The following is an 18,685-nucleotide window of genomic DNA, read 5'->3' on the forward strand; positions in this document are numbered from 1 at the left end:
CTCATGTATGGCACACTGCTGATGGTCCCAGGGGAGTTTATCCCCTACCATTCTAACTCCATTGATGATCCTAAAGAATTGTTGAGCAGGCTAAGGGAGACCGTAGGAAAACTGACCACTATACCACCATCGTTACACAGAGATCACTCTTCTTTTGTGCCTGAAGACCTCAAAAACTGCGAATATGTCTTCATCTGAAGGGGAACACTTGGTCAACCTTTACAGATACCCTATGAGGGACTTTATTAGATACTCATGCAAACTAGGTCAACCTGTATTTTGGACACTTGAGAGAAGCTACAATCTTTCACTACTGACAGGCTTAAACCAGCTCATGTGGTTAAATCTTCCTCACTGCAGCAGCCAACTGTCTGTCGCAGAGGTCAACAACCTAAAAGACAGACAAGCTTTCCTGCCGGTTCTGGGGTGGGGGGGTGGTGTGGAGGTGGTGTGGAGGGAATGTAATGGCTCTATGGTGGCACCTCAACTCCCAGGAGGCATCGAATCGGCCATGTGATGTCAGTGCGTGATGATGTCAGCGCATGTTGAGTGTGCGATTCTGGCTTTTTAAAGGTTGGGCAGGTGATGAAGAGTAAATCCATTTGATTCACTCTAGAAATGCCTTGTGCGATTCCAGTGGCCACAATCCCCCAATAAAGCAATGTGATATTGGTGAAATAGACCAAGGGATGATGATTGCTGGGAAAGTATTGCCCAAGACACTGGGCATAACTCTCTCCTATTCTTCTTCAAAATAACAGCAAGGATGAGGAGTAAAACCTGGTACAAGTGATGACACTTCAGATAGTCCCACATGGAAGTGTCGGGCTTGGTTTTTACGCCAGGTCTGGGATGGATCTGAGGCACATTGGCTGATTCAGAGAGCAACCAGTGAGCCGGGGTTTACCTTATTCATGCACAAATTATTTTACAGGAATGCATTTAACTGCATTTTGTTGTGCTGCTAAACATCAAGCTCATATTCACACTGTTAGCCAGAGAAGGAGAGGCTCCAGTCCATGCCAAGAGGAGGCTTCTCACCACTGACTCAGGCAGATGCCTGGAAAAGCAGCTCTGTTTCTAAAAACTCTCCTGGCCATCCACTGCCAGGATGGGCTTTAGGGGGAAATACCCCGATGCTTTGCCACTTTCATCCCCCAACCCAATGGGACAGGAGTATGGGGAGCTATGTGTTGTAACTAGATATCCCAGTGGCCTGCTTCGGGTGGACTCATGGCCTCAGTGGTTGGTGGTGTTTCTGCTACCTCAGATAAATAGATCAGGCAGATCGACAACAACTAACATATGAACCAATAAGCCCGTTCTTGTTCATTCCCTCCTCCACCTTCCCAGCTTCTCAGCCTGGTTTCTCCCATGACTTTCAGCTCTCCAACAGCCTTTCCCCTCTGACATCTGTCCCTGTCCCACTGAACCTTAGCACTTTCTAATCGATAGCTACTCCATGATGACCAACAACCTTACAACAAAAGCAAGCCAAAATGCAGTAGATGTTGGAAATCTAAAGCAGTAAATGGTGAAGACACTCAACAAGGCTGGGCAGTATCTGTTCTGCGACATTAACTCTGTGTCTTTCTCCACAGATGCTGTCTAATCTATCGAATATTTCTGGCACCAGAACCTCTTAACCCTTACCCTGTGCTCCACAACTGCAGTGATTCCCCATTTAGCAAAGAATCAGCTTTTAAAATTCTTAGCATTGCTTTAAATCTTTCTGTTATAAGAAATAGTAGCACAACAGTCCTTCTGACACTTGAGCCTGCTCAGTCATCCAATAAGGTCATGTTGAATTGATCTTGGCTTCAGCACCTCTTTCTTGAACCAAGCCTCAACTCTCCTGCAATCCAAAAGTTTCTCTAGCACTGAATAAATCCAAACTCAGGCTCCACAACCGTTCCCCTTCACCTTTCTCCTCCAAAACTCTCTTTAAGCCCTCCTTCCTTGACTAAACTTTTGGCCACTTGCTTTTGCATGTCCTAACGAGAGTCAATGTTAATTTCTACTTGACAGCAGCCCTACGCTGATTAATAATGTATTTAACCGTTGCTTAAATAGGGCTCAAAGAATTATTGAGAAACCTTTCCATCCACTGCACAGTTCCTTTAACCCAATACCATCAGGAAGGAGGTACAGGAGCATTAAAATCAGGACTGCCAGGCTGGGATGTACCTTTTTCCAGTAGGTAGGCTGTGTGATTGATAAAAGCTATCCTGTAATTGAGTAAGTTAATAAAAAAATATATATTTATTTTATTTTACATTTGATGTGATATGTGATTATTGTGTGTGTGTGGACAATCCATTGTCTGGAGAAACACTGTTTTGTCTGGTTGTATTTGTACAGTCAGATGATAATACAAATTTGGAACTAATTGTTTGATCTTACTTCACAAAGCCTGATTGCAATTATAATTTGTTCATCTAGCTGTTCCGATTCCCTTTTCCTGCTGGTTTTATTCCTCATTGACCAGTAAAATGGCAACAGATGAGATGAGTGATGAAAAGTTCCTTTTGAGTGTTCTCTCTCTTACCCGTTGTGTCCTTGCAGACTCACTCGCCAGTAGCAGAGCCTCAGCTGCAATTAGAGCGCCGATGAGATTCTTGTGGACTGTGGTTCGGTCAGATGATGGAACACTGTGAGATAATTATTGCCCGTCACTGAATCTTGCAAACAGAATGCAAATAGCTGAAATGATGGCTCCACTTAGAGGTGAAGACTATGAAATACACCTTGCATTGATTACACCATCCCTGGGTAGTACTGACTGAATGTCAATCATTATTTTATTAATGAGCAAACAATTAGAAGCTGAAGGGACTCAGTGGGTCAGGCAGCGTCTGTCAATTTTCGGGTATGTTAAACTTTCTTTCATTCTTTGAAAATTAATAAATTTGTTAACTTCAAAACAATAATGTAAATTTTAATCCCCTTTTAGAAACCAAATATTTAAAAGTTGATTATTCATAGAATTTGGAATGTTTATTTCGATATAAAGGCACTTTACAAGAAATTAAGCCTCCTATTTCATAATAAACTTTAATCCAAGTTTCTAGCAGTTGTTTTAAAATAAATGAATATTTAGCTCCCATTAATAATTTAGGATTCCATTTATAAATAACCTCTTCCTTTGAATCATCTCTAATATTATCTAATTTCATTCTAATCCATTTGTTTATTATCAAATAAGAGCTTTTTAAATTAAAAAATTAGGTCATAATTTAACACATAGACATATTGAATTGGAATTATTAATAACTAATGGAGGTGTAGCCACGCGCTACTTGATAGGAGACACACACAAGTGTAGTCAGGTTAAGCTCTATATTTTATTCGGGGCTTAGGCCCGACTTTTACACTCGTACCATTCCCGCCGTTGCCCCCCTTTATTGACGTCATGACCCACATAACAAAAGAGGATCCTGCATGCAGGTACATTTCTGCATAACAATGTCCTTCTTCCCTGTGTGCTGTCCCTGTCTGTTGGCTGTGCAGCAAGGCCAGCACCATTTTGGGGTCGCTCTCCTTTAAGCTGCCCTTGCTATTCGCCCACTGGTTCACTTGTTGGGGCCAGTCTCGTTGCACGTGCTGCTGGCCTTTGGTTGCACCCATTGCCCAGAGTGCTGGCTTGATCGCCATGGCAGCGGACTGCCACATAACCACCCCCCATCTCCCAGAACTGGTGGTATTGTTCTTGGTGCCTGGAGGCAAAGTCTCTGAAGCTTTGGTAGCCTGCCTCTCCGGTGTGGTGCTGCTGTCTCAACCGGGCACACTGGGTCCAGGTGTGTCAGCTTCAACCCGTCTGTGGTGAAGACCTCTGTCTTGCCTCCACCCTTCAGCTCGAATGTGGCCCCGTTGTTGCGGATGACCTGGAACTGGCCTCTGAAGCAATGGACAATGTGGACCCCTGTGAATGAAAACATACTCACAGTCCTGCAGGTCCTTGGGTATGTTGGTCCTCATGTGTCTGTGCTTGGAAGGTGGAGTCAGGGCCAGGTTTCCGACTCTTTCCCTCAGCCTATTGAGGAAAGCTGTTGAGTGGTCCTACAGTCTGCCTGGGGATGGAACGAATTCTCCTGGGAACACCAGTGGAGCTCCGTGGATGAGTTTGGCCGAAGAGGTATTGAGGTCCTCCTTGGGTGCCATATGGATGCCCAACATCACCCGTGGTAGCTTGTCTACCTAGTTAGGTCCTTGAAGTCTGGTCATGAGAGCAGTTTTGAGGTGTCTGTGGAAGTCCTCTACCAACCCATTGGACTATGGGTGGTAGGCTGCTGTGTGATGCAGCTGAGCAACCCACAGGCTGGCGAGGTCAGACCACAGACTGGAGGTGAATTGGGCTCCTCTGTCGGACGTGATGTGGGATAGTAACCCAAACCATGCCACCCAGGACGAGATTAGGGCCCTGGCGCACGAGGTCATGGACGTGTCTGCCAGTGGGCCTGCTTCTGGCCACCTGGTGAAGCAGTCGACCATTGTGAACAGATAGCGGTAACCCTGGGATACTGGCAAGGGTCCTAATACATCCATGTGAATGTGGTTGAACTTTCATTCCGCGAGTTCAAAGTGCTGAGGTGGGGTCTTTCTATGCTGCTGTACCTTGGTTTTTTGGCACTGCATGCCCATCCGCTGACCTGCTTCCACAATCCATGCCACATATATTTGCTGGCCACCAGCCGGACCATGGTCCTGATGGATGGGTGAGCCAGCCCATGGATGAAATTGAAAACTTGCCATCTCCAAGCTGCTGGGACGATAAGTCTGACCTGGCCGGTGACCACGTCGCACAGGAGGGTGGTGTTACCTGTGCTGACTGGGATGTCCTGGAGCTGCAGTCCCGATATGGCAGTCCTGTATTGGGGCATCTCCTTGTCCTTCTGTTGAGCCTCTGCCAATGCTATGAATTCACTCTTCCTTTTATTTATGAATTCCACTCCCCTTGGTAATGTGTGGGTACTTTCAGCCACCACGTTGTCCTTGCCGGAGACATCCCTTACATCTGTGGTGTACTCCGAGATGTAAGAGAGGTGTTGTTGCTGGTGGGCCGACCAGAGGTCTGAGATCTTAGCCAAGGCGAAAGTCAGGGGCTTTGATTTGTGAAAGCCATGAAGGACCTGCCTTCTAGAAAGTACTTGAAGTAGTGGATGGCTAAGTGCAGCACCAGTAACTCTCTGTTGAAAGGACTGTATTCAGTTCAGGAGGCCGCAGATGTTTGCTGAAGAAAGCCAGCAGCTGCCAATTTCCTTCGATCAGCTGCTTTAGAACTCTGCTGATCGCTGTTCCTGAGGCATCCACCGTCAGGGCAGTTGGAGCATCTGCCCTGAGATATGCCAGGACAGCAGCGCCTGACAGGGCTTCCTTGGCCTTCACGAAGGCCTCCGTTGACTTCTCATCCCAGGTGATGTCCTTCGCCTTGCCTGCCATCCGGCAAACAAGGGTAGCACAATCCCGGGAGCTGAGGAGATAAACCTGCGAAAGAAATTGATCATTCCCACAAACTCCTGTAGTCCCTTGGTCGTGTTGGATCTGGGGAACTTCTGGATGGCCTCCACTTTACTGGTTAGCAGTGTGGCTCCTTCCCTGATTATCCTATGGCCCAGGAAGTCAATGGCCTCAAATCTGAACTGGCATTTGGCTGGGTTGATCATCAGACCGGTGTAGAGGTTGCGGAGGTGCGTCATAGGTTCCTGCTCACCACCAGGATGTTGTCCAAGTACACGAAGGTGTTGTCCAGGTCTCGACCCACTGTGTCCATAAATCGTTGGAGGGTCTATGCTGTGTTCTTTAGCCTGAACAGCATAAAGAGGAATTCGAAGAGGCCGAACGGGGTGATGATGGTGGTCTTGGGGATATCATTGGGGTGTACTGGGATCTGATAATATCCCCAAACGAGGTCCATCTTGGAGAACATTGTTGCCCCATGCAGGTTAGCCACAAAGTCCTGGATATGTGGCATGGGGTATCAATCAGGTGTTGTGGCCTCATTGAGCTGGTGGTCGTCACTACATGGTCTCCATCCCCCAGTTGCTTTGGGTACCATATGCAGGGAAGAAGCCCTGGGCTGTCCGACTGCTGTACGATGCCAAGTTCCTCCAGTTTCCTTCGCCAGCTGGATCTTCTCTGGAGGAAGGCACCTTGCCTTTAAATGAGTCATGGGCCTTGGGTCAGGATGTTGTGCTGTACTCCATGTCGGGGCATCACCGTGGTGAATTGGGGGTTAAGCACTGCAATGAACTTGGCCAGGACCCTGGCACACTCAGGTCCAGATCATGCTGTTGATGGCGGCCTTCAGTGTGGGGCCTGACTCCCTGTTCCTGGTATCCTGTCCCAAAGAGGGCAGGACGCTGACCTTTGCTCCTGTATCCACGAGGAGGCTGTCTTGTTGGCCAACTGTTGTGGCCATTAGCGACGGCTGGCCCCAGCTTTTCCCTGAAATGTGCATGGTGACCTGCACCAGCAGGGTCCGGTGCCCCATTTCTGGTGGTAGAAACACCACTGGTCATCTGGATCACCTCCTCTGGGGCGCTGCTGTTCCCTCGGCGGGTCTCCATGGGTCTGGGTGCGGGGTTTAGTGATGAGCCCCACAGATGCCGAGCACTCTCTCTTCTGCTTCCACAGAACATCCGCTCATGCTGCGACTTTCTGGGGCCAGCCAGAAGCAGTTGGATTCATGAGTGCTGACCGGGGCCTATCCGCTAGCCCATCCAAGTGGAGCAGACGTGCCCTTCTACCATGCCGTGAGAGGCCGAAGGTCTCGATCAAGAAGTTTTTGAAGGCGCCTTCTGATGGGGGATCCTGGATAAAGTTAGCCACCCGTCCTGCTGTGCCCTGGTCCAGGGCGCTCACCACATGGTAGTACTGGGTGGATTCTACTGTGATCTGCTGGATCCAGAAATGTGCCTCACTCTGGTCAAATTACATGCGTGGTTGATTCGTCCAGAAGGTCGGCGGCTTCAGGGCAATGTGTGGACTGCTGCCAGCTCACTCATCATTGGGTTGAGATGCCGCCTAAATCGTCAGGGTCACCAATTGTAGCAACGTGCTACTCAAAAGACACACACGAGTGTAGTCAGGTTAAGCTGTGTTTTAATGGGGGCTTCAAGCCCAACTTTTATACTCGCACGGTTCCCTCTGTTGCCCCCCTTTACTGACGACATGACCTGCATAACAAAAGCAGGTTTCCCGCGCACGGGTACTTTCCTGCATAACAATTCCCTTCTTCCCCGCACACTATCCCTGTCTGTTGGCTGCGCAACAAGGCCAATGCCATTTTGGGGTCGCTGGCCTTTAAGCTGCCCTTGCCATTCACTGGCCGGTTTGTTTGTTGGGGCCAGTGTCGCTGCGATCACCGCATGGAGCACTGGCTTGATCGCCACGGCAGCAGGCTGCCACAGAGATATTATTAAATTTATTTCAGAAATGTATAGATTACTTCAGATAAAAGCTCCTAAATTGGGAATTCATAAATCAAGATTAAAATGGGAATCTGATTTGAATGTTAAAATAGATGAAAATCATTTGAAAAAGATATGTAAACCAAGTATGACTAAAATTATTAATGCTTGGTATAGGCTAATAAAATATAATTTTTATATCAAGTATACTTAACACCTAATAAGTTAAAGAAATTTAATTTGACATTATCAGATTTATGTTTTAGATGTAATAAAGAAGAAGGCTACTTTATACATTCTACTTAGCTTTGTCCAAAGGTATATACGTTTTGGTTTGAAATTTAAAAAAATTTTAGTGATCCTATGATAATTTTGCTAAGAGATAATAAAAATACTTGTTTTAAATTCAGATTAACTATGTACCAAATAGAATTTTTATGAGTTGCTTTAGCTGTCTCAAAGAAATACATTGCTATTACAGGGAAGTCTAATGTAGATTTAGGGTTAGGGAGATGGCACGCAGAATTACGTTCATGTATTCCCCTTGAAAATATTACTTATAATTCACGTAATAAGTATCATTTCTTTTTCAAAACATGAAGCCCATATACAAAAAGTGTTGGCTTAAAAATTTAAAGATCTCTCAATATCTGGTTTGAGTGGTGAACCTGTACTCCACAATTAAATCAATTTATATTCAGATTTATATTTTTAGATTGGCATTCTCCTATATTAACTATATATATTCTTTTTTTATCTATCTTTTTATTTATGTATATATACAATCTATCTTTTTATAATCATTAGATTAGGAAATACATTTATATATGTACTTTTTGATGTGATTTAAAATTTTAAATAAAATATTTTTTTTTAAATGTTTCAGCCCAAGACCCTTTAATGAGACTTTTAAAATTTATTACTTTTATTTATATTTAGGAAAAGTGGGGATTGTTGTATAAGATGGCATGCATTGCTCAATCCAAGTTGCCACTAGCCTGCTGAGTTATTTCAGAGAGGAGCTGTGAGTGAGCCAAGTTGTGAAGGCGCCAAGTTCAGGAAGTGGACATAGGCCAGAAGCGGTTTCCTCCCCTGAAGTACAGAGTGATGGGCTTTTTTTTACAACAACCTGGTGGATTTGTGAGACCAGCTTCTTATCCCAAATTAACTGAAAATTTAAAAACTCTTGCTGCCTTGGAGGGATTAAACCTCACAATCTGGGAGACAGTGGTCCAGGTTTCTGGATATTAGTCCAGCAACTTTACCACTGTAAGACTATTTGATAGACTCTTTAACACTATATCAATGTTTGATAGATCCTTTCAAGCCTTCTTGCAACTTGACCAATGGGACAGAGCACTCCTCTCTGAGTGAGCGTCAGCCCATTACATCCTTGATTTGGTGGAGCCCCACCCATTTTTAGTGAAGGTCTCAACCAAAGATTTACCACAATTCAATATTAATCAGTAACCTTTTTTAAAAAACATGTCTCATTCTCATCCACGTTAATAGTTGTCTCATGCAGAGCCTGTAATTACATGGCTTTAGTCAGAGAATTCTGACATCCTAATAGCGAACAAAATGTTACACAAGTGCAGTGATGCTTGTGAACATGCCAGCCTGTTTGCACAGACCAGGATCCCACAAGCAATGTTATAATAATAGTCAGGCAATTGTTTTCAGGAGCCACACACACAATGCTGGAGGAACTCAGCAAGTCAGCAACATTTATGGAACACAACAGATGGTCAATATTTCAGGCCGAAACCCTTCATCAGGAATAAACTGTTTTAATGACAATGACAATTGGTCAGACACTGATAAGATTCTTCCTCAACATGAAAGCAATGTCATCTTTTACACCTGTGCAGCTAGTAGCTGGGCAAGGGTTTGGCATTACTCCATCATTGTAACACTCTTGCAGTACTGCACTGTGTTTTGGGGTCAGATCCCTAGTTTGACCTCACAAATTTCATATTCCAAGATGGCTAAAGCAGGAAGTTAGATAAATGCTGTGCTCTTGATGCATCCATCTTAAATCTCCCATGTTTCAAACCTCCCAATTTCTCAAAGTAATGGTTCAAATTTCCCAATCTCCCAAAGTACAAAAAAAAATTTCTCCTATGGATGCTGAAAGGATCAGCTGAGTTCCTCCACCATTTTGGTAGGTGTTTACTACAATTACAGTGTATGCAGGCTTTTGTGTTTCGCTTCTTCTCAAAATATGATTCAAACTTCATTAGGGAGTTTGAGCTGTTTCTTTTAATTAGGCTAAACATTATTTCAGGGTTCTCTGCTAACACACATATCAGCCACTGATACCTACTGGACATAAAAAGACAATGTGTTCCTAAGGCTTAACAGCCCCGGAGTTATGGTTATTATTTCATGGAGATCTTAGCAAGAATGAAGAGTGTTAACTTCTGTAGAATATGTGCTTTTACACGATGCAGTGAATAAATGAAGGTGCAATGCACAAATGCAACACTCACCCCAGCGCTGAGAAGACTATTAGTGTGGTCACCATTGCGCAGAGAGACACAGAGCAACCAATCAGAGTTAACTTCATAAGTATAGCTTCTTCATAAGGACTTTGCTGGAAGTAATAGTAAGTTGTATTATTAGTTGTTCTGATGTCAAAAGTATAACACCAGGGTAAATGGCAAGATAGATTTCAAATGGTATGGCACACGATTGATCGCAAAGGGACTTAACAGGAGGTGAGCCTTGTAACTTGTGGACATCTCTGCTGAGGCAAGGCAGTGTCAAGGCAGAAAAATAACAGGTGGATGAAGATCATGCAAGATATAGGACCAGAAGTAGGCCAATTGACCCATCAAGTCTGCTCCATTGAGTTGAATGGTCCATTCACAACATTAAGGTTCACCACAGCTACTGAATTTGACCCTGCCTCAGCTCATTTACTCATTACAACACAGAGGACTATTTGGCCCTTTGGGTACATTCTAGCTCCAGTACAGTAATATTATCATCCCCCTCCTAATTTCCCCACACCCTGCAACCTATACTCTCCCTTAAATACCCATTAACTCACCTTTGATTCATTTGCCACCTACTTACGTGGGAGGAAACTGGGTGGAATGCAGGTAGTTTCAGGAAGAAAATACAAAATCTGCCCAGATCAGGGTTTAACTGGATCACTCCCACTGTGAGACAGAGACACTAACCGCTGCATCACTGTGTGTATTCGCTGATGGTAGCCCCACCCAAACCTTGATTCTTCTGACACCATCCTGACCATCCTCCCTCACACTTCCTTAAGTAAACAAGCATTAGTCAATAACATTCTAAGTATTAAATACAACTAATCATTTAGAACAGGTGGTGGGTCATTTGATGTTTTATAGTGCAACTTATAGCTTGTGGGTCATTTAGAGTAAATAAATGCTTCAAGTGAACATAATGGTTAAATATAGTGAAGACATGAAGAGTTTTACAACTGTGCACTTACACAACTAGTCACATAGTGAAATAATGTCCAAAATTTAAAAAGTTACACTTTTACCTTCATCTCATAGAGTTGGAAAAGCAAAGCAAAGTTTGTGGTGTGGTTGCAGAAACAGGTTGTTGACTGCTGGTCAGACTCGACAATGATACAACCATCCGAGGACCAGCCTCCACCGATCTCCGGCCTGTGGACACGCAGGTCATTATATTGGTACGATGCATGCAGGGATATCAAACGTTAACCATTCACTATGAAACTTTAGCAAAGGGAAGCTGGAGAAACTCAGCAAGACAGGCAGCATCCATGGAATGAAATGAGCAGTCGACGATACCCATCAGATTGGAACCCATTTCTGTGACAGCATGCTTGGAGCCCCACATTTACTTCTCCAACCCTACTTGCATGTGGCTCAGTTGATAATCCACAGATAAAGATTGTAATCCTTTTAAATTTTGCTCCAAGCTTTTCCTAATCACTCAGTAAAACCTATGTCATTAATGACTATGTAGACCACAAAAATTGGATCCTCCAGCATTAGAGAATCTCCCATATCCAGTTTACTCCACTGGACCCCCAGCATCTGAATATTTTCTTGTCTACCCATGTATTTATATTTATTATCTCTTCACTGACTCATGGCTTACTGTGGTATAAAAAAAATTAATTTGGACATACAGCCAGCCCACAAACCTGTGCTACCCAAATACCCCAATTAACTTCCAACCCCAGTACATTTTTGAACAGTGGGAGGAAACTGGAGAACCCGGAGAAAGCCCATCAGATACAGGGTGAATGTACAAACTCCTTACAAACGGTGCCAGATTCGAACCAGGGTCACTGATCCTGTAATAATGTTGTGCCGTCCATAGCACTAACCATGTCACTATTGTTAAATATTTTTAGACATACAGCACAGTAACAGGTCATTTGGCCCACAAGCCCGTGCCACTCAATTTACACCCAATTAACCTACACCCCTGATATGTTGCTAATGGTGGGAGGAAACCAGAGACCCCAGAGAAAATCCACTCAGAACATGGGGAAATTGTACAAACTGCTTACAGGCACTGCAGTATTCGAACCCCGGTCCAGATCAGATTGCTAGCACTGTGACGGCATTGCGCTGTTATATACCTTTGTGGCTGCAGTCAATACGAATTTCAGTTCATCTACATTTCTAGCAATGAAGCTCATGCTCCTACACCACACCCCTAAAACAGTAATGTCCTTTAGGGAACATTGTCTTTGCTACCTGGCCTGATGCATTTGCGACTCCAGGCACTTAAGATATGGGTGAGGGTCTGTATATCAATGCCTGACAGGGTAGGAGAGGCAAAAACTCTCACTCTTTAATGAACTGTGTATGTAGGACCGACTCAGTGAAGGAAGAAGAGGTGCGTTATTCTACCTAGAAGGGATGAGATGAGCTGAATGGCCTCCTTCTGCATTATAAATGGTCAACAAATTTATGATTCACATCATATTTACAAATGGGTACAAAGTTGGCTTTAAGCCTCACACTCAAAGCTCTATCAGACACACAAGGTCCCACAAAACTGTCCTTAACAACAAAGAATTATTATTAAAGCTGTTGGAGTAAGTCATGGGACATTATTTGACCTTTACATCCCTGTATAAATAGAATAACGGATGGTGTCTTTCATGTGCCTTTCAGGATGTTCCAAAGTACATTACAGGTAGTGAGGAACACTTGATGAGTGGGTGGTCACTGTTTGCTCAGAGGAAATGGACAGCAAAGTGACCAGGTAATCTGCAAATACTTCACTGATGTTGACGATGACCAGAAAAAAAACACGCCTAGGTTTCTAGAGGGGACTGTCAAACATCCTCCTGTAGGAGCTGATAGGATCTTGATGTGCCTCCTGTAGCGTTGACTGAGAATTCAGGCTTATATTTACCAGAATTAAACCTTATGATGCAGAGGCACTGAGCCATAGTGCTCTCAAGTTAAATTGTGGAGAGATTCTGACCTCATACCATACATGCTGCCACAGTTTGTATCTGTCTGGTCTTGCTGAATTTGGAGTACTCACTTGAGGGTGAAATTCCAGAAGGCACAGATGGAATCAACAATTGAAGGGTCAGTCTGTGGAAGGAAAACAAACATCAGTGAAATTGTTTCACTTTCCACTGTTTTCAAGCTACTATAGCTTCCCTCAATGTCAGTTATACTTCTTGAACTTGTGTATTCTGGATTCACAAATGAATAATAAACACAAAATGTATATATGAAAATAAAGACTTTTATTTATGTTGCTTTCACAACAAATCAGAGAGACTGATTAATCTGTCAGTGACTGAGAACAGTCTGACCCAACAGCAGCATTCTGCGGTCTAACCCGTACAATTCAAATCTCCTCATTTCCTGCTCCATTGGTCTGAGTGGACCCCCTCCCCCCCCCCCCCCCACCCATGGCTCACCTCATCATCCCCTGCTCCTCCTACTTGAGTCTGAGGTTACTTTCGCACCAGCTCAGTAGTAACACAAAAAAAGAAGAGTATTAATGGGAGCTTCATCCCTGAGCTCTCTCCCCTCCCAGTTCAGGTGGAGGAAGGGAAAGATGCAGCCAAGGTTGATACCTGCAACTGTGGCAGCGTTGGCACTGTTGGCTTTGGCACAGATTCAAGTAAATTGTTGCTTGTGTGAGGAGGGAGGGATTTTCCAATATAGCTTTTGACATGTCCCTTGGACATGGAGTGCAAGAGTCCCTGAGTTGGAGCTGCAACAACTATTGTGCAATCCCAGCAGATCCACAACATGTCAGGTCCCACAACCTCTCCTGAATTCACCCTATATTTGAATTGAGGAAACATTCTCAAAAATAAGCCAGGTGGTTGTGATGAAGTATACAGGTTTGGAGAGTCCGAGAAGCAACAAGTTTGAACACAATTACATCGCAGGAAAGACCTTTATTTACCTGTAGGGGGAAATCAACACAGGGATTTCGCACGCACGCGCACACACACACACACCCACACACACACACACACACACCCACACACACCCACACACACACACCCACACACCCACACACATACACCCACACACCCACACACACACACACACACACACACACACACAGGTTATAGCTTCTTCTTTTAATTTTAAAGAAAGAGGTGTAGCTATTCTGATTAATAAGAAATTATCATTTAAGTTGGAATCAGTAAATGAATCAGTTGGTAGACTTTTAGTCATAAATTGTAAAATTTATTCAGAATCTTGGACATTGGTGAATATTTATGCCCCTAATATAGATGATGAGAAATTTATATTAAATTATTTTCTTAATTTGACACAGGCATATGAAAAAGTTATGATTGGAGATGATTTTAATTGTTGTTGAGATCCATTATTAGATAAATCTCCAAAAACAGTAACTAGGACTAAAATGGCAAAAGAGTTATTAATGTTAATGAAATAAATTAATTTAATTGATATATGGAGAAGATTAAATCCTAAGGAGAAGGACTTCTCATTTTATTCATTTCAATATGATTCTTACACTAGAATAGATATATTTTTCATATCGGTGCATTTACAAGGTCATGTTATATCTGCTGTTATTAATAACATGTACAGGTTCAGATATCGATGGAGATTTAATGCTTTGTTCTTAAAAATGTTGAATTTTGTAACTTTATAAGAGATCAAATACAGCAACTTTTGAAAATAAATGCAGATTCAGTTAATAGTAAGTTTGTTTTATGGGATCCCTTGAAAGCATATCTTAGTTTTACATCAAAAATTAAGAAACAGCACTCCTTTGAAGTTAATAAATTGGAAAGAGAGATAGAAATTTCAGAAAAAGATTTACAACAGAATTCAATAGAATTCAATACATTTGATTAATATGAAATTATAGTATAATTCATTACAAAACTTTAAGTTTGAGAAGTTGTTACAGAGAACTAAACAAAGATATTATGAATTAGGGGAAAGGGCCCACAAGGTTTTAGCTTGGCAATTAAAGATGGAACAAGTTTCAAGAACAATAAATGCTATTAGAAAGGATTCAATGATTACATATAAACCTCAAGAGATAAATGATGGGTTCAGGGAATTTTATGTGAAATTATATACTTCTGAATGAGATAAAGATGTAGTTAAAATTGATAGTTTTTTATCTGACCTTCATTTACCCTCTTTAAGTAACTGGGATATTAATGAATTGGAAGCCTCGTTTACTTATTGAGAAATTATAGAAGCACTTCAATCTAATGGGAAATCTCCAGGTTAAGATGGATTTACATATGAGTTTTATAAAAAATTTCAAGATTTATTAGTATTGGAACAAGCGACAGAGATTCATTCTTTTCTGGATTCCTTTTCTCAGGCAATTATTACAGTCATTCTTAAGAAAGATAGAAATCCTTTGAAAACTGGATCTCATGTTAAATGATGATTATAAAATTGTAACAAAGGCTCTAGCAAATAGACTGGCAAAATATTTACCAGCTTTGATTCATTTAGACCAGTGGTTCCCAACCTTTTTCTTTCCACTCACATACCTCTTTAAGTATTCCCTATGCCATAAGAGTTCTGTGATTAATAAGGGATTGCTTAAGGTGGTATGTGGGTGGAAAGAAAAAGTTTGAAAACCACTGTTTTAATCATCCCTCATTGACTCATTATGTGCATGGTTTCATAACTCCAAAAGAAATGGGCCAATGATAATTTTTCTCAAGCAAAATACTTCAGTAATAATTGGGTCTGGGGCAGTGATTCTCAACCTTCCCTTCCTACTCACATACCACCTTAAGCAATCACTTACTAATCACAGAACATTTATGGCATGGGGAATACTTAAGTGGTATGTGAGTGGAAAGTAAAAGGTTGGGAACCACTGATTTAGACCAAGCTGGATTTATTAAAAATAGTTATTCTGCAGATATCAATGTGAAACTGATTTCTTTGATCCATATTTCTTGGGAGGAATCCAACCTGCCAATGGTCATATCATTAGATGCTAAAAAAGCATTTGATAGAGTGGAATGGAGGTTTTTTTATTTAAAGTATTGGAAAAATGTAAATTTGGGATAATATTTATTGGTTGGATTAAGGCTTTATATAAAAATCCTATTGCCAGAGTTGTGACGAATGAGCAGATATCTTTGCCATTTACATTGGAAAGATCTACTAGACAAGGCTGCCCTTTGTCACCAGCTCTTTTTGCATTAGTTATTGAACATTTGGCTCAATTGATATGGCAAGATAATAATATTAAGGGTATTAAGGTGAAAACTGATGAATTTAAAATTAATTTATTTGCAGATGATGTTTTGATATACTTAACAGAATCTCAGAATTCTTTAAAATGGTTTCATGATAGGCTGGAACAGTATGAAGAAATATTTGGTTATAAAATTAATTGGGAAAAAAGTAAGATTAAGTAATTGGTTAAAGCAGATTATACTTGTAAAAATAATGTTAAATTTAAATGGTCAGACCAAATTAAATACTTAGGTATGAAAGTAGATAGTAATTTAAATTATTTACCTTTGTTTTATAAAATTAAAAATGATTTGAATCGATGGAAATATTTGCCGATAACATTAATAGGCAGAGTTAATTGTATTAAGATGAATATTTTTCCTAGAATACAATATCATTTTCAATCCATTCCTTGTAATTTTTTTTAAAGATTTGAATTCTATTATAAAGAAGTTTTTAAGGAAAGATAAAATGGTAAGGATATCTTTACAAAAATTAACATGGAAATATAAATTAAGAGGTTTACAGCTTCCAATTATTAAAAATGATTATAAAGTGGCACAATTAAAATTTATCAATAGAATGTTTGATTTGGAAAAATCATTGGTATGGGTAAATATTGAATTATCTCAAATTGGTGAGAAGAAGACAGGCCAATTTATTTAAAAATGGAATTCTAAATTATAATGTAATCATAATTCATCTATTTTGATACATTTAATGGAATTATGGAATATGATTAATGAAGCAATAGGTACACAAGGGAAAATTTCAAGTAAGACACCTTTATATCAGAATAAACTTTTTCCTTTTATGCTTAATAATCAATTATTGAAATTATGGGATCAAAAAGGAATGAAATTTGTACAAGAATGTTATGAAGTGGGTTATTTTATTTCTTTCCAAAGAATTAAAAAATTATGAAGTATCAAATACTCTTTTTTGTTATTATCAAGTTAAAGCTTTATTATTGGATAATTTTGGACATACTTTAAGGTTACCAAGACAATCTCAATTTGAAATTTTACTTACAGAAGGTGAGAAGAAAGGATTTGTATCTGAAATGTATTTGTTATTACAAAATAAAATTCCTAAGTTAGATTTACAAAAAGCTAGGTTAAAATGGGAAAAAGATTTAGGGATAATAATTAATCAGGATGATTGGAGAAATTTATGTAAAGATAGTATGACTAAAATTGTTAATGTGAGATTATAATTTTATACATCAATTATATTTAACTCCATAAAAATTAAAGAGATATAATTTAATTTCTTCAGATTTATGTTTTAGATGTCATAAGGAAGTAGATTCTTTTTTACATTCTACTTGGTTATGTGACATGGTAAAACCTTTTTGGTTGCGACTTAAAGAATTTTTAGAAGCTATTTTTAAAGTTAAATTTCCATTGGATTCATCAGTATGTTTGTTAGGTAATATTAAAAAGTTAAGTTTAGAATTAAGACTGACTAGATTTCAAATTGCATTTTTGAGATTAGCATTGGCTGTAGCCAGAAAATGTTTAGGGATGACTTGGAAAAATTAGACTGATTTGAATATACATAGAATTGAAATCTTGTATTCCATTGGAAAAAATAACACATAATTTACATGATCATTTGTTTTTAATTGGAAAATTTGAAGCTTTTATTTGGATTATGTTGGTTTAAAATTTTGAATTCTCCGACCATTCTGTAGTGGTGTTACTCTAATGCATGGTAATTAATTATGTTATTCTAGTATACATCTCCCTTCTTTCTTTTGGTTTTAGGTTAGTTAGTTGGTTAGGAGGGGCTGGGTATGGGGGATAGGGAGGGGGGGAGGGTTTGTATGGGAGGAGGGTGGGTAGGAGGAGGTAGTGTGCTTATTTATACCATGTATTTTTCATTGACTATATATATTATTTGTTTTCTGATTGTATGTATCAAGGTCTAATACTTTAAATAAAATATTTTAATAAAGAAGCCAATTGCAAAGTGTGTGCTCACCTGTGGGTGAGCTTGACAATGATTGGCAGGTGCAGTGACCTCCGCCTAGGTTCCCACCAGAAGGGTCACGTGACTCTCTATACTACAGTGGGTGTGACAGAATAAAGCAATGTTTGATGGAACACTCCATGAAGCGGAGGTGGCTGGGAGTGGGGAACATGGATGAGAGGGCTGGTCTGTTCATTAAAGGTCTGTCTGACCCCGTGACCACGTGACTCTCATATGGTCAGTTGACATCAGCCATAGGTCAGGGGGTGAAATGGTAGCTCTTACCTTCACTCTGTGCAGCAGTTTAAACTGTGTCGGAGTACTGACTTCCCAACCTCCAACGAACACAGTGGATGAAATAACCGCAGATGCCACCTGTGTTCTGATGTGTCTGAGTGCAGCAAAGGAACACAACACATGAAGAACTGAGGAGGTTAAATTACCTCATATCTAGCATTTAGTAAAACGTGAAGTTAATAACAGTTTATTAATACAGATTTAAACTCAAATGTGCAAAAAGGTAAAGAATGTAATCTCCCCAAAGATTCTGCCTGTGGTTAATCAAAATAAAAATCACCGTGTTTCAGTCTCAGCGAACCA

General features: G+C 40.8%; 2 protein-coding genes across 2 annotated transcripts in view; both read right to left on the reverse strand.

The window, feature by feature from the left end:
* Positions 1–13,659, reverse strand: part of LOC138753556 (adhesion G protein-coupled receptor D2-like) — a 116,723-nt gene extending 103,064 nt beyond the window's left edge. Inside the window, exons 1-5 of the mRNA XM_069916744.1 lie at positions 13,480–13,659; positions 12,933–12,985; positions 10,936–11,062; positions 9,902–10,005; positions 2,549–2,651 (exon numbers count right to left, since the gene is read on the reverse strand). Coding sequence (XP_069772845.1) covers positions 2,549–2,651; positions 9,902–10,005; positions 10,936–11,062; positions 12,933–12,985; positions 13,480–13,659 — 567 coding nt within the window. The remainder of the gene's footprint in view (positions 1–2,548; positions 2,652–9,901; positions 10,006–10,935; positions 11,063–12,932; positions 12,986–13,479) is intronic.
* A 150-nt stretch (positions 13,660–13,809) lies between these two features.
* The window catches only part of LOC138753607 (adhesion G protein-coupled receptor D2-like), a 122,010-nt gene continuing 117,134 nt past the window's right edge, over positions 13,810–18,685 (reverse strand). The window contains exons 19-21 of the mRNA XM_069916849.1: positions 18,371–18,476; positions 18,098–18,179; positions 13,810–13,817 (exon numbers count right to left, since the gene is read on the reverse strand). Coding sequence (XP_069772950.1) covers positions 13,810–13,817; positions 18,098–18,179; positions 18,371–18,476 — 196 coding nt within the window. The remainder of the gene's footprint in view (positions 13,818–18,097; positions 18,180–18,370; positions 18,477–18,685) is intronic.

Source organism: Narcine bancroftii, chromosome 1 (genome assembly GCF_036971445.1).
Source record: "Narcine bancroftii isolate sNarBan1 chromosome 1, sNarBan1.hap1, whole genome shotgun sequence".
NCBI classification, from domain to species: Eukaryota; Metazoa; Chordata; class Chondrichthyes; order Torpediniformes; family Narcinidae; genus Narcine; species Narcine bancroftii.